The sequence below is a fragment of the Apodemus sylvaticus genome, chromosome X, assembly GCF_947179515.1.
Source record: "Apodemus sylvaticus chromosome X, mApoSyl1.1, whole genome shotgun sequence".
Taxonomy (NCBI): Eukaryota; Metazoa; Chordata; class Mammalia; order Rodentia; family Muridae; genus Apodemus; species Apodemus sylvaticus.
In genome coordinates this window covers 91666977-91682913 of record NC_067495.1, presented here as the reverse complement: position 1 = coordinate 91682913, position 15937 = coordinate 91666977, and the positions used below count along the sequence as shown (strand labels likewise).

The window sequence follows — 15937 nt, the reverse complement described above, 5'->3', positions numbered from 1 at the left end:
TCGGACACACAAAAAGAGGGCATCGGATCCCATTACAGATGGTTGTGAACCACCATGTGGTTGCTGGGATTTGAACTCAGGACCATTTAGAAGAGCAGTCAGTGCTCTTAACCATTGAGCCATCTCTCCAGCCCCCCCCCCCCCCCAGTAGCTTTTTAAGTGAGGTCTGGGAATGCAGTTCAGGCTGCTAGGCTTCAGTCATAAGTCCTTTCACCACCTGTCTGTCTGCCCTGCCCTAGATGCATTTTAAAAACTAAATTGTTTTTCATATAATATACTTTGATGATGATTATGTGTTCTTCCTTCCCCAACTCTTCCTAGAATCTGAGATAATCCTCCTCACCTCCCTACCCACCCAACTTTAGATTTTTCTTCTCTCTCTCTCTCTCTCTCTCTCTCTCTCTCTCTCTCTCTCTCTCTCTCTAAAAATGAAAATAAAACCAAAATCCAAAAACCAAAACCCAAAAAAACAATAAGACAAAACATACTTTTGGCATTGACCACATTGTAAGGTTCTTGGGATGCCACTGAATAAATGAATTATGAACAGTGATTACACCTATATGCAAACTGCTTTGTGCCAATTACTTTAATTTCTGGGAGATTTTTTTTGAGCCTGCTTTTCTGCCCCGTGAGGGAAATGGAATTGCATATATCTGTTTGGCAATAAGATTATAACCCCTCCCCCCATACACACACTTGCCTGCCTTAGTGATTGAGGAGCTGAGGAACTTGTTTGTTTGTTTGTTTGTTTGTTTGTTTGTTTGGTATGTGCCTTTGGTTTTTCCTAAAGGCAGACTCACTTGCAATTTCCCTCAAGCTCTGCAATGATGACTATTCTACACACATAAAAAGCCTGATGTTTTAAGGTCTGCCGAAGGCAGAGATCACTAAATCCTGTGACTCAGGATCTGGGCAGAGTGGCTTACACCTGGAATCTCAAGACATGAGAGACTAAGGCAGAGGTCATTAATTTTGAGTATAAGCCTACCCCCCCAGGCCACATCATGAATTTTAGACCAGCCTGGGCTACAGCTTGAGACTCTGTCTCAACAAACAAGAAAAAAAAAATGTCTCAACAAACAAGAAAAAAAGTGGAAATCAGGAAATTGGTGTACTAAAATACAGAATGAGTTGAATCTGGGCACATTTATTTCCCCCATCTGACAAATAAACACCACTCACAACTCACAAGTGCCTTGCAAGATAATGAATACCGAGAAAACATAGATAGTATCTTTGTCGTCGGGTTCTGGAGCTATCAGCTTATCTTATTGTGTCGGTTGGAGGATACTCATTATGACAGAGCACTAAAGACAACTGGGAAGGAAACTCTTCGGGTCAGTGCACACAGGCAGGCCAGGCGACACCTATGATCCAACTGGGCTGCTTGCTTTCTGTGTCCTTCAGAGTGGTTGATGCTCAACACTCCTGCCAAAGAGAAAACAGGCAGATAGCATATCCTCTGGCACGATCTATGTGGTCTCTCCTCTCTCTTGCAACAGTAATCCGGTACAACAGTGACCTGGTACAGAAATACCATCCTTGCTTCTGGATTGATGGACAATATCTCTGCTGCTCTCAGACAGCCAAGAATGCTATGGGCTGCCAAATTTTGGAGAACAGGAATGGAAGTAAGATATCTAATCAATACAACTCCCTTCCCCTACCCCACTCCTCTTTGTGTGTGTGTGTGTGTGTGTGTGTGTGTGTGTGAGTGTGTGTTTTGTTGAGGATGGTACCCAAGGCTTTATATAAGTGGGTCCCCATATTGATTTCTCTTTCCTTTTACATTATTTTCATCACATTCTCAGGAGTCTGTCAAATTTAAGGACACAACACATTTTTTGCACATTTTCACCACTAGGGGGAGGGATTAGTTAATGGTGGCTGAAAATCAACTGGTATGCTCAGATGTGTGACTAAGCACCAAGAATCTCTTTCTGACTTGCATAAAGGCAGTGCATACAACAACAACGCCCAGGACCAAGGCTGTCTGAAGGTCCTCGCCTAAAGTGTATTTTATGTTACCACTAGCTTCTTGTTTTACAGGCTTAAAACCTGGGAGTTCTCATCGAAAAACAAAAAAGCCACTTCCCCCTACCCCAGAGGAAGATCAGGTACAAAGGGAAATTGCATACAACTGTGGGTTAAATAAAAATTTGTTGTCACTGGGCATGCTGGCACACACCTTTAGTCCCAGCATTTGGCAGGGGGAGAGGGAGGGGTAGGGGCAGGAGCAGGTGGATCTTTGTGAGGACAGTCTGATCTAAGAGTGAGTTCCAGGACAGCCAGAGATCTTGTCTCAAACACACACACACACACACACACACACACACACAGAGTGGTGGTTCACATATTTAATCTGAGCATTTGGGAGGCAGAGGCAGGTGGATCTCTTGAGTTTGAAGCCTACCTGGTCTACAGAAGTGAGTTCCAGGACAGCCAGCCAGGGCTACACAGAGAAACTCTGTGTCAAATGACAACAAGAAATATTGTCAAACACTGAGCACACACCAGAGTCTTAGACTTGCCTAGAATTTGGGAGTACTCACTGGTATTATGCTGAGCAAAAGGGTCTGCCCATCTACTTAGATTTCCTCTTCAATAAGACAACGGCTAGTGGGTAGCTATTGGCAGCTATTTAACTCTATCACTTTGTTTGTTTGTTTGTTTGTTTGTTTGTTTTTGAAATGAGGCCTCACTGTATAGTGTCAGATATCCTGGATCTTACCTTGTACACAGGCTGACCTCAAACTCACAGAGATCTGCCTGCCTTGGCCTCCAGAGTAGTGTGACTAAAGGTCACCATGCCCAGCTTATTGTTTTCAGTCAAAAGTGTTTTCAAACATAAAGTAAGGTGAAAAGAATTTAGCCCCGAGACACATTTAGATGCTACCACTATTTCCCATCTGCTTCTCTTATTCTCTTTCATACTTTACAATTGGGTCTCATTATATACTCAAAAGTAGTTTCCGATGGTCTTGAACTGCTCATCATCCTTCATCCCTCTCCCAAGTGCAGGCATTGCAGATGTGTCGTATTATGTTTAGCTAGCCTCAAACTCTTTATCTGCCTCTGTCCTCTGAGTTCTGGGATTACATCCATGTTTCACTCTCCCTGGCTAACATTTTACTCCAAAATTTGATTTTTGGGGGGCTGTTGAGATGGGTTGTCAAATAAAGACAATTGCCACCAAGCGTGACAACCTGAGTTTGATTCTTGGAATACACATGATTAGGGGAGAGTTGTACTGTAACTTTCATGTGTACATTGTGAAACATGTGCATGAACACACACATGACACACACACACACATATACACACAAACGGGGAGACAGAGACAGACAGACAGACAGGCAGACATACACAGAGAGAATAAATATAATTTTAAAAATCTTGATTTGGGACTCCATTTTGATTTTAGGAGGTTTTATTGTAATCATTTTGCAAAGAAGGAGTCTGAGGTTCTGAATCAATTACTGGATCCATGTACTACTTAAGTGCCAAACAGATTTCTAGGTCTCAGATAAAGAATGCTAATGTTTGGGTCCTACTCCCAGAAAATGTGATATAGTAGTCAGTTGGAAACTTCTTGAAGATAAGAGTGTTGAAACACCCCTTAGGTTATCTTCATGTGTTCCCAAGTAGGGAGTATGTACTTGAGGGTCAAATGGTTGTGGAACGTATGTTGACTAAAATATTGATTATGCCTGATATGGGTTAGAATGGTTTCTTTCTTCTGCAAATCATAAAGTTGGAAGGGAGGAGGGGAGTGCTTGACAGCTAGCCAACCTTCTCCCCTTGTACTTGTCGTCCTCCTAACCACACAGATCTTGAAAAAACCGCTGCCCCCTGAGCCAACAGCAGCACCAATCTCCACAAATGAGCTGAAAAAGGTTGTGGCCCTTTATGATTATATGCCAATGAATGCAAATGACTTACAATTGCGAAAGGGCGAGGAGTATTTTATCCTGGAGGAGAGCAACCTACCATGGTGGCGAGCACGAGATAAAAATGGGTGAGTTCGTGCAGCCCCTCCTAAGTTTTTGCCTGCCCACTACACCTGCACACAAACGCGATTCTCCTATTCCGGATTTGGATTGGAGTTTGTTCTCCTCACAACAAGATGAATACATTCTCCCTTCAAGTATTTCCCAGTGTACAGCTTGAGATGCAACATCTGTCACCTCAAAGAACATCTGTGGTGATGTGCATTCATGGAATGCCGAAGTTGAGAAGCTTTGCCTTTCACTGGCTTAATTATGCACTAGAGACGTGGTCTTCTTTAATGGATATATTTCTATCTCTATTTGAGATTTTGTTTGAGCTTAGGGAAGCAGCTCCAGGAATGTGTCTGCTTGAGGGTAAAAAAGCCCTGCATGATCATATTGTCTCCTCTACAGGCAAGAAGGCTACATCCCTAGTAACTACGTCACTGAAGCAGAGGACTCCATAGAGATGTATGAGTGAGTATGTTTCTGTTGTCAGCACACAAACTTGCAGAAGACACAAAGTACAGTATATACTTTTTTAATATTTCAGTTTGCTTGATTTTCAAGCCAGGGTCTCTCTTTGTACTTTTGACTGTTCTGGAATTTGTGCTGTAGACCAGATTGGTCTTGAACTCAAAGAGATCAACGTGCCTCTGCCTTCTGAGCACTGGGATTGCCACTATGGACTGGCTTTTTTTTAAAACAGACTTTTAAACAAACTTTGTTTATTTCAAGATTGATTTTAAAATCAGTACCAACTCAGGCAAATGATGCCACCATGCCAAATTAGTGTCTGTATCTTGCTGGGATACCCACCCCCAAATCCCTATACAGATGAGTGCTGGCGAGGTTCTCAGGCTCTTAAATTCAGAAGAATCTCATTCAAAGAACTGAAACTCTCACAGAAAACATCTGAAAGCATGAAAACACCAAAATTGAAGCAGTGTCCTTTTTTTCTCATTACTGAAGTGGGTTGTCCTTGAGTGAGCCAGTCCCTAATATTTTCCCTACCAATCCGGCTCCCTGTCTGCCCTCTACTCTCTGTATCCATGAGTTCGTAATGCCAACTTGGGCTTCAGAAGAGCTAAAGTAGGCTGTGTGGATGATTGACAGGTCCTTGATAGCATTTGAATGAAGTGATGGAATTATAGTACTAGTGAGCCCTAGAGGATGCTCAAACTTCCAGGACCCTTGGTCATGGCCTAGAAGCCAGCTAAGCACGCTCTCTTTGCAGGTGGTATTCCAAGCACATGACTCGAAGTCAAGCTGAGCAACTGCTAAAGCAAGAGGTGAGTTCAGGCCACAAGCAAAATGCATTTTCTGTACACAATAAGCAAAACCCAGAATTAGGCCCAACTTTAAACTGGAGTCCCAGTTTGACCTTTTGACGCATTAAAAGTAAAAAGATTGCACCTCCAGCATGGACCTTGTGTGGAAAATCAGGGGTATTCTATTTTCTGTCTCCCAAGCTTGGCCAGGTACGATGCAGACACAAACACTGTAGCAGTGAACTTGTTAAACTGCTTTGGCTCCTGGAGCCAGCTAAGTTTGATATGCCTTACAATCAATGATTGCAATGGTTCAATGGTTGGGCACTTCTAAACCTCCCCACAGCTAGCACACAATTCCCTCAGGTATTCCTGGTTTAACATCTTCGAAATCTATATTTTGTCTTTGCTGGTCTATTACTTTCTGGGCAGCACACCATAGGGTGCTTTCCACCTACACTGCTAGATGGTTTCTCTCCTGCAGTTCTTTTTCTTCTTCTGCAGCTCTTAAATCGGATCCCTCTGCCTCCATGTCAGGGTGATTCTCTTCTTCCCGTCCCTCTCAGTCCCTTGCCCAACTAAAAGTCCCTCCTCATCTCCTTTCCCAGCCATTGGCTGCATGACAATTCTTTATTATCAATTAAAACCAGCTTGGGGCAGGGACCCTGAGGTCTGGAAGCACTACTTTTGGGAGCCAAAATCAGACAAACCATTAGAACCAATTTCCAACAAAACACCGTTTTCTTTTTCTTTTCTTTTCTTTTTCTTTTTTCTTTTTTGGTTTTCTGAGACAGGGTTTCTCTGTAGCCCTGGCTGTCCTGGAACTCACTCTGTAGACCAGGCTGGACTCGAACTCAGAAATCCTCTTGCCTCTGCCTCCCAAGTGCTGGGATTAAAGGCGTGCACCACCACTGCCCAGCAAAACACCATTTTTCTTTTAGAGTGAACTTCTTTTGACTTGTTTCAGGGGAAAGAAGGAGGTTTCATTGTCAGAGACTCCAGCAAAGCTGGAAAATACACTGTGTCTGTGTTTGCTAAATCTACAGGGTAAGTGTCACTGTTCCAAAGCCATGGGGTCAAAGGTCAAGGGCAACCCCCCAACCCTTCCTGATGGTCTGCCTCTCTCACTTTCTCAGCCTTAAACTTAAAACTCACCTCACTTCACTGTCCCAAGTTACTGACTGAATCTAATTTCTTCAGGGAGCCTCAAGGGGTGATACGCCATTACGTTGTGTGTTCCACGCCGCAGAGCCAGTATTACCTGGCTGAGAAACACCTCTTCAGCACCATCCCTGAGCTCATTAACTACCATCAACATAACTCTGCAGGTGAGGACCACAGGCAGCTGAGAAGGCTCACACACAGAGAGAAGCAATGCAAGGCGAACCAATGAGCGGGAGAGTAGTCATAACAGGCAGTGCGAATTAGTTAGGAAAGTTAGTCCCTTTGAAGCTGGATAGGGTTCTAGTCAAGATGTAGTCACACAGCACATCTAATAGGGATTGACTTTTTTTTTTAAATGTAGTGCCAGGGAATTGAACCCAACATTGTTAGTACCAAGACCTGCGAGGCCTGTGACGTCATATATGCGACAATTAGCACATATCTAGGCGAGTGTTCTACTGTTGAACAACTTTCTCAGTCTTGCTTGTTTTCTTGTGTTTTTTCAAGACAGAATTTCTCTACAGAGCCCTGTCTCTTATGGAACTCATTCTGTAAACCAGAGATCTACCTGCCTCAGTCTCGGCCTCTGCCTTCCATTGCTAGAATTAAAGCATGTGCCACCACACCTGGCTTTACATTTTCAAACAATTCTTTACATTTTTTATTAATTCTTCATAAATTTCACATCATGCACCCCTGTCTCGCTCATCTCCCCATCCCTTCAATATCTGCCTTCTGCCCTTGCAACTTCCCTCCCCAAAGAAAGCAAAAAATAAAAATAGAAATTAAAGACAAACAAACAAATGATCTGGCCCTGGAAGCTACAGCAGCGTATCATGATGTATCTCACAGTACACCCTTTTCCCTAAACAGCCTTACTTGCAAATGTTCATTGCAATGAGCCATTGGTCTGGTTCAAGGCCTCTGGCTTCTGGTACACTACCAATCCTCGCCAGGACTCCTCTTGGAAATCCTGTTGTTGCCTTGGGTCATGGAGATCCTGCAGCTTTGGATCTGTAGGACCCACTTCTTCACAAGCTCCATAGATGGAGTGGATGTTGGGGTGGGCCAACTCAGAGCCCTGGATCTGGGCCTGGGAAATATATGAACTGGTCAGCACACACACTCTCCTGTACCTCCATCACCAGGGTCAGTTCTCCCACTTTGCCCAGTCAAGGGGTGGGGCCAGCTCTCCTGCCTCACACCCTTGGGGCCGGCTCACCCATGCCCCTACCAATAGAGCCAGCTCCATTGTGCTGCCCAGGCAATGTATGCAGGAGGGGGAAGTTTACCTTTTACTTTAAACAGGCTCTTACTATGTCATTCAGGCTGGCATGGAACTTACTCTGTAGCCCAGGCTATCCTTGAATTCGTGATTCTCCTGCCTCAGTCTCTAGACTAAAGAAATTACAGGTGTAAGCCACTATACACAACAATAGAGAATATATTTCAATTATTATTTTCCTTGGCTTTTTTTTTTGCCACAAAAATTTTGATGAGGGGGTAAACCATCAGAAAACACTGTGGGTTAGTGGACATCCTCTGGGATTCAAAATGAATTAGAAAGATCCATACTAGAATTGTGAGAGTTTAAGATGATGGGCATGTGAAAGGAATCTCAGCCCCCTAGGCTGACATTGTGACCTCTCTGTTTCAGGCCTCATATCCAGGCTGAAATATCCTGTGTCTAAACGAAACAAAAATGCACCTTCTACTGCAGGCCTGGGCTATGGTAACTACTTATTTCTGTGGAGTTGGATGGACAGGCGCTCATAAGAATTACCTCAGTAGACCTTGTCTTTTAGAACGCTCTTAAGATGTACTGTTCTGTGGCAGCTGTCTCTAGGAAGGGCTAGACAGAACTAAGATATTTAGAAATTTTCTTCCTTGAGCAGTTTCTTCTGGGACTGCAAAAGCAGATTCCTAAAAGATTTTATTGCTGATGGTTTAAATTTTTACATTTATTTGTTTGTGTGTCTGCGAACACACATATGCATTAGCACACTCGCATAGGTCAGAGGACAAGTGGGAGTTGGCTCTCTGTAACATGCAAGTTCAGGGATCAAACTCATGTCTTCAACCTTAGTGGCAAGCACCTTCACCTACAGAGCCACCTCACCAGCCGTTTATTTTATCATATAAAAAATTCAATATAATTCATTAGTTTTTTAAAACTAAGTTCATTATTAACCTTGTCGTAACTGAATTTTGGAAGGTTGTTTTGGCTATCTTCTTGCCTCCTGGCCAATTTGTACCTAAAATTCCCAGATTCCTCCAACTAGTAATCTTTTCCCTCCCCCCCCCCCCCCCCCCGAGAATTATTGACTAAAGAAAGGTAGTTTAGTACTCCACAGAATATTCCCTTTAACGTTTTTTTCCTATTTATTCCTTAGTAGGGAAACTTATATGTATTGCAGTCATTATATATACATGTCCCCCTCAAAGAATCACAACAAGTGTTTGTTGGTAGGATCATGGGAAATTGATCCAAAGGACCTCACCTTCTTGAAGGAGCTTGGGACTGGACAATTCGGTGTTGTGAAATATGGGAAGTGGAGGGGCCAATATGATGTGGCCATCAAGATGATCAGAGAAGGTTCCATGTCAGAGGATGAATTCATTGAAGAAGCCAAAGTCATGATGTGAGTTACAGCCTAAATTCAACTCTCAATCCAGTTGTAGAAGGAGTCTGAGAGCTGCAAGGTCAGCTCACTGTGGTCTAAGGTGGCTTACAGTGAGAGAAGCTTGGGATAGGTTCTGAGGTTTGACTTTGGTGGTTACCTTACAGAACTGCTAAGGTAATCAATTTGCTGACTTAGATACTGGTTGAAAATAGTGTTGGGCATGTTATGAACCTTCTCGGTAGCATTTTGGGGTATATGTACATCATTAGATATTTGAAAGAAATGATGACTATAGCTTTACTTATTCTTCTAAGCTTGGACTTGATTCTTGTTCATTTGGTGGACTACAAATCTCTGTCCACCCCCACATTTGAGGCACTTTTGGGGTTTGTTATGGGAAGGCAAGGATAACTTTGCTATTATGGTACCTTGTTTGACATTTAATGCTAGGTCAGGCCTTTTCCTACTCTGCCCCTTTATGACTAGTCTGCAGGGACAAGATGGGAGGACTAGCTCCTTGCCTCTCCCACAGGAATCTTTTCCATGAGAAGCTAGTGCACTTGTATGGAGTCTGCACCAAACAGCGCCCCATCTTCATCATCACTGAGTACATGGCTAATGGCTGCCTCTTGAACTACCTGAGGGAGATGCGGCACCGCTTCCAGACACAGCAGCTGCTCGAGATGTGCAAAGATGTCTGTGAAGCAATGGAATACTTGGAGTCAAAGCAGTTCCTTCACAGAGACCTGGTGAGACCTCAGAAGGATGGGGTGGGGATCAAGGGGTAGAATGAGCATTGGAAGATATAGCGTCCACTGCCGAAGACAGTTGCAGGTTTCTGAGACATTTGGATTGTCTCAGAAATCATTACAGGTTAAGTGTGCATCTGCCCCACTGTTGAGCCCATCAGTTGTCTCCAGGCTCAATTCCAACAGGCCTGCCACTTATCCTGAGTCCTTGCCGCCTATGAGGAAACAGTACCCACTCTAGATCTTGAGCAGAAGAGCAATTCTGTGTTTCCCAGTGGGACTGCTCCTGGTACAAAACCACTATTTGGCTATGTCAGAGTTACAAATATAACCCAAAGATATATTCTGATCCATGTTTTCTTTTCTTTCTCTATTATTTTATTTTTAAAGCAAGGTTTCATGTAGCACAGGGTGGCTTTGGACTTCTGATCCCTCTTTTTCTACTCCCAAGTGCTAGTATTATGAGTGTGCACCACCAGCCCTGGTATATGCAGTGCTGGGAACTGAACCCAGAGCTTCATGCTTGCTACTCAAGAATTCTACCAACTGAGCAAAAAAAACTTTTTTTAATTATAGTTAACAAATACCTAAAGAGGGACAGTGTACATTTGAAAAACAACTGTACTTTTCAGATTCTCTTGAAAATCTGAGAAGACAGTTCCCACAATCTCACTGCCCATGCTAATAGTCACCTGAAGGTTGGGCTTAGCTCTCCCCTTCATACCCAGCCTGTGTGCTCTGATTTCTGTGGTCTCCACCCACCCCAATTCACTCTTTTCTTGCCCACTTAGCTCCTGGAGGCCTCAGTTTGTACCTCTGTTTCTATCAGCTAGATGGAGACTCAAGTTGCCCAATTCTCCCTGCCAGAAAGACAAAAACAGCGCCAACATGCTGGCTGCTTCTTCTGAATTCTCTTAGCAGCTTAGTGAAGTGGAATTGTACAATGAACGAAATTGTTCCGCATGCTTGGTTTAGGACTGTGTATCAGGTTGCTCTCCATATGATGGAAATGCAGCAACATTTCTCAGGATCAGTCAACTTTGTTGCCTCACCATCATAATCCCAGAACTTTTGAGACTGAAAAAGGAGGATTCCCATGAGTTTGAGGATAGCCTGAGCTATATAATGACTTCTTGATCAGCCTGGAGTACAGAATAAGAACCCCCCCCCCCCCTCAGGCTGGAGAGATTGCTCAGTGGTTAAGAGCACTGACTGATCTTCCAGAGATCCTGAATCCAATTCCCAGCAACCACATGGTGGCTCACAGCCATATGTAATGGGATCAGATGCCCTTTTCTGGTGTGTCTGGATAGCAACAGTGTATTCACATACATTAAATAAATAAACAAATATTTTAAATAAAAGATCCCCCCCCTCTTAAAAAAAAGGCAAGGGAGCTAGCTTTGCTGATAAAGTGGAATAAGAAAAAAAGAACAGCAAGTTCAGATCCTTAGCACCAATATAAAAGCCAATATAGCAGCACATATCTGTAATCCCAGAACTAGGGCATTGGGGAGAGACAGGCAGTTCCCTGGAGCTCATTGGCCAGCCTGGACTAATCAGTGAGTTTTAGGTTCAGTGACCCTGTCTCAAGAATCAAAGTAGAGAGTCATTAAAGAAGACACCCAACATCAACCTCTAGCCTCTACATGCACACACATACATGTGCATATGCAATTCCATGCTGGTGGGCAGAAACTATGTCTTTAACTAAGGTCGAGGATGCAGTCTCACATATCTATCATACTATAGGCAGCTCGAAACTGTTTGGTAAACGATCAAGGAGTTGTGAAAGTATCTGACTTTGGCCTGTCTAGGTGAGTGTGCCTTTTTCATCTCCCCATTTCTTATTTATTTTTGCAAAGGGGTTGTGCTATGTGGTCCATGCTGGCTTAACTCATGAGTACTGTATCTTGCCTCAGCTATCCACTACTGGGATTCCAGGCATGAGCCACCACCCCAGCTTTATCCTTTCCTTAATTGCTCTAGGCCTCTTCTCCTTTCCTCTTTTTCCTCTGCACCCTTCCTCCCTCTTCATTCTTTTCCTATTTCCCCAGTATCTTATCTTGATCTGCTAAACCTGCTGACTTTCCCCCATTACTTCTTTCTTGGTCTAACCCTTATTGGTTCCTGCAGGCTGTAAGAAAGTGGGGAAGAAGAAATGCAGAGAAAAAAAGGGGGAGAGGAGAGGAGAGGAGAGGAGAGGAAAGGAGTCCTCTTTAGTTTTTTTTTCCTGTTTATTCTTATTGTAACCTTATTGTCAACCAGGAAACCAAAGTCAGACATCAAGATGAGAGACAAAACTGGTGGCCCAGGCCCGGAGTCCCATCAACTCTGGAGGCTCAAACAGTACCATGATTGAAAACTCAAGGCCAGCCTAGGCAATTTAGTGAGACACTGTCTCGATTGTTTTTCAAAAGTACAAAAAATATTGGAAGTGTTTTTCATTAGTAGGGTCCTAGCCTAGCATGTGAAAGGTCGTAGGTTCAACCACATAGAAGGTAAACAAATGCTTTTCTAAAGAGAAACAAAACAGAGGTTTTGTTAAAAGTAACATTTTTAAAAGGCATTGGCTAGCCAACAGGCTTAGAGAAAGTAAATGTGCATTTGGACAGCCCTTGTGATGTGTACTGAGAAGACCGGCATACATCAAGACGTATAAATCTTAATGGCAACAAGTCTTGAATCTCTTGCAGGTATGTCCTTGATGATGAATACACCAGCTCGGTAGGCTCCAAATTTCCAGTCCGGTGGTCTCCACCAGAAGTGCTTATGTATAGCAAATTCAGCAGCAAATCTGACATCTGGGCTTTTGGTAAGTAGATAAGAACATACAAATTAGGATGTCAAGATGGCTTAGTAGGTTAACTGCTTCTCATGCAGCCCTGACAACCTGAGTTCAATCCCCAGAACCCACATAGAAGCTGGAAGCAGTAGAGAAGAATACAGGCATCTGCAATCTCACTATGCCCCTGATGCCCCTACCAGCAGATAGGAGGTGGAGACCAGAGAATCGAATCACAAGTAACTTATGGACCAGCTAGCTTATAGAACGTACCAGATAAACAAGGGAGACTTTTGTCTCAAACAAGGTGAAAGGTGAAGATCAACACTCGAGGTTGTTAATCTGAATTCCACTGTATGCTGTGGTGCAAGGGTTGGAGCACGAGAATGAGCGCGCGCGCGCGCGCGCGCGCGCGCGCACACACACACACACACACACACACACACACACACACACACACGGTGGGTGTGGGGGGTGGGGAGAAGAGAAAATATAGATTATATAGCTCAAAGAAGAACATAACAGGAAAGTTCAAACTTGTATTCCTCTTGTCATTCATCTGATCCTTGGGTGTTTCTTATGTGTCAGGGACCACAAGGGTTTCTTTTTGCTTTCTTTCTTTCTTTTTTTTTTTTTTTTTTCATTTTTGGTTTTTTAGAGACAGGGTTTCTCTGTGTAGCCCTGGCTGTCCTGGAACTCACTCTGTAGACCAGGCTGGTCTTGAACTCAGAAATCCTCCTGCCTCTGCCTCCCAAATGCTGGGATTAAAGGCACGCGCCACCACTGCCCAGCTCCACAAGGTTTTCTGAGGACAAACACAGCAAACTGGTTTCTATCTTCTTAGAAATTACAATCTATCCCAGGGAAAAAACATTCATTATCCAACAGCTTCTGAATACTGATTATGTACTAGGCACTCTGCCAGAGCCTGAAGTTACCAAGACAAACAAGACACAGTCTCTCTCTTCTACAGTAGCTAATAATGGGCTAGCATAGTTCAGTTCTGCTAGCTGCCGGTGCAGCCAGGACTGTGGCAGAAGTTTGAACAAAATGCAAAATCCATAGAGGGGAGAAATCAGCTTGTTCTAATCTTGTTCATCAAGATTAGGGCCCAAGTATTTTTTAAAATTTATTTATTATATGTAAGTACACTGTAGCTGTCTTCAGACACTCCAGAAGAAAGCGTCAGATCGTCTTATGAATGGTTGTGAGCTACCATGTGGTTGCTGGGATTTGAACTCAGGACCTTTGGAAGAGCAGTCAGTGCTCTTAACCACTGAGCCATCTCTCCAGCCCTGGCCCCAAGTATTCCAAGAAGACTGAATGTACTTCTCCTTTTTATCTCCTAGGGGTTTTAATGTGGGAGATTTACTCCCTGGGGAAAATGCCGTATGAGAGATTCACTAATAGTGAGACAGCAGAACACATTACTCAAGGCTTACGTCTCTACAGGCCTCATCTGGCATCAGAGAGGGTGTATACCATCATGTACAGCTGCTGGCATGAGGTAAGGGTTCCCTCTTAAACTATTCCCTTCAACTCAATTTCTCATTTAGCTGCCCCGTCCCTGCTCTCTATGGTCACGTGTCAGCTGAGCAGTGCCTTACAGCTGCACAGTGCTTTCTCATTCTGGGCTGCATCCCAGTCCTCTGTAGGCTTTTTCATACCCACCCTAATCCTCACTAGAGTAGTATTAGCAGACCCTGATACCTAATTCAGCATTAAGAGTGGGGGGGTTTGGAAGACCGTGGTATCTACCAAAGGCACCCAGGGAAGAGAATGGGTGTTACAAAGTCTGTAATCACCCAGGTGGTGGTGCTCTATGCCTTTGATCCCATAACCAAAAGCAAAAAAGTCTGTAAGCATTATCTAGGACTCACCCTTTTTCCACTTTACTAGCTACCGACCTTTTCTGGTTGAGGTTCTAAAGGAGACTTTAAAAAGCCTGTCATCTAGGAAGAACCTAAAATAGTATCGTTTGTCTGCTTTGGTTTTGGGGTTTTGCTTCTAAAATATTTTTAAATTATTTTATTATTTTATATGTATGGGCGTTTTGCCTGTATGTATGTATGTATGTATGTATATATATATAGTATGTATGTATGTATGTATATGTGTGTCTATATATATGTGTGTATGTATATATATATATATATATATATATATACATATATATTGCCCGGGGAGGCCAGAAGAGAGCATCAGATCTCCTGGATCTGGAGTTACAGACAGCTGTAAGCCACCATGTAGGTGCTGGGAATCAAACCTGGGTCTGCTGCTCTAAATACCTGTACCATCTCTCTAGCTCACTGTGGTTTTAATTTTTTAACGTTTTATTTTTATCATGGATTTTGAGGAGGCGAAGTTGTAGTATTTTGGAAATAATGATCATGTTTCACTATTATAAAAATGCTTTGCTGGGACTGGAGAATGTGGCTTACCTAGCATCAATGACACCTTTGTTTGCTCTCCAGCGCCTCATAAGCCAGGTGTGTGGTACAGGCATCTGTTTGAGGACAGGTCTCAGAATATCAGGCCGGCCTCAAATGCTTTACATAGCCAAGGTTGACTTTCAACTTCTGGTTCTCATGCCTCCACACTCAGTTGCAGGACTCAGAGGTGTGCCTTTCTACGTCCTATTCCTAAGGATTTTTTGAGCTTTTTTTTTTTTTTTTTTTTTTTTTTTTTTTTTTTTTTTTGAGACAGTCTCTCTACCTAGCTCTGGCTGCCCTGTATAGACCAGATCAAATTCAAACTCACAGAGATCCTCCTGTCTCTGTCTTCCAAGTGTCAGGACTTAAGGTATGTGCTGCCAAGATCAGCCTCCTAAGGAAGTTTTTTTGTTGTTGGTGGTGGTGTTTTTTTTTATTTTTTTTATTTTTTATTTTTTGGCTTTGGTTTTTTTTTTTTTTTTTTTTTTTTTTTTTTTTCGAGACAGGGTTTCTCTGTGGAGTCCTGGCTGTCCTGGAGCTCACTCTGTAGACCAGGCTGGCCATGAACTCAGAAATCTGCCTGCCTCTGCCTCCCAAGTGCTGGGGTTACAGGTGTGTGCCACCACTGCTCGACACTAACGAAGTTTTAAAAACAAATTACTGGGCTTCTTTCCCAGAGGTTCTGTATGGGTACATCTGCTATGACATGCTGAAATCCTTTCAAGTTTCCCAGGGTCTGCTGATATTGAAAACCACTGATTTAAGTACTATGAAATTGATGATCCTTCAGTTCTGACACATTGAAACCATTCTGTCATAAATCTTTCCTGATATATCAAAAACCCCAGGGACACCTATGTAGTCCCAACACTCGGGAATTTGCAGCCAGAGGTTTTTCCATGAATTTCAGGTTAGCCTGG

The 15937-nt window shown here is 43.2% G+C and overlaps 1 protein-coding gene across 3 annotated transcripts in view; it reads left to right on the top strand.

The window, feature by feature from the left end:
* Window positions 1-15937, top strand: part of Btk (Bruton tyrosine kinase) — a 43783-nt gene that overhangs the window by 26119 nt on the left and 1727 nt on the right. For all 3 annotated transcript variants that reach the window (XM_052170741.1, XM_052170740.1, XM_052170739.1), the window contains 13 exons: window positions 1506-1634; window positions 2053-2120; window positions 3834-4021; window positions 4407-4469; window positions 5230-5284; window positions 6231-6310; window positions 6464-6591; window positions 8085-8159; window positions 8898-9069; window positions 9584-9800; window positions 11553-11617; window positions 12497-12615; window positions 13935-14092. In XM_052170741.1, the coding sequence (XP_052026701.1) occupies window positions 1506-1634; window positions 2053-2120; window positions 3834-4021; window positions 4407-4469; window positions 5230-5284; window positions 6231-6310; window positions 6464-6591; window positions 8085-8159; window positions 8898-9069; window positions 9584-9800; window positions 11553-11617; window positions 12497-12615; window positions 13935-14092 (1517 nt within the window). The remainder of the gene's footprint in view (window positions 1-1505; window positions 1635-2052; window positions 2121-3833; window positions 4022-4406; window positions 4470-5229; window positions 5285-6230; window positions 6311-6463; window positions 6592-8084; window positions 8160-8897; window positions 9070-9583; window positions 9801-11552; window positions 11618-12496; window positions 12616-13934; window positions 14093-15937) is intronic.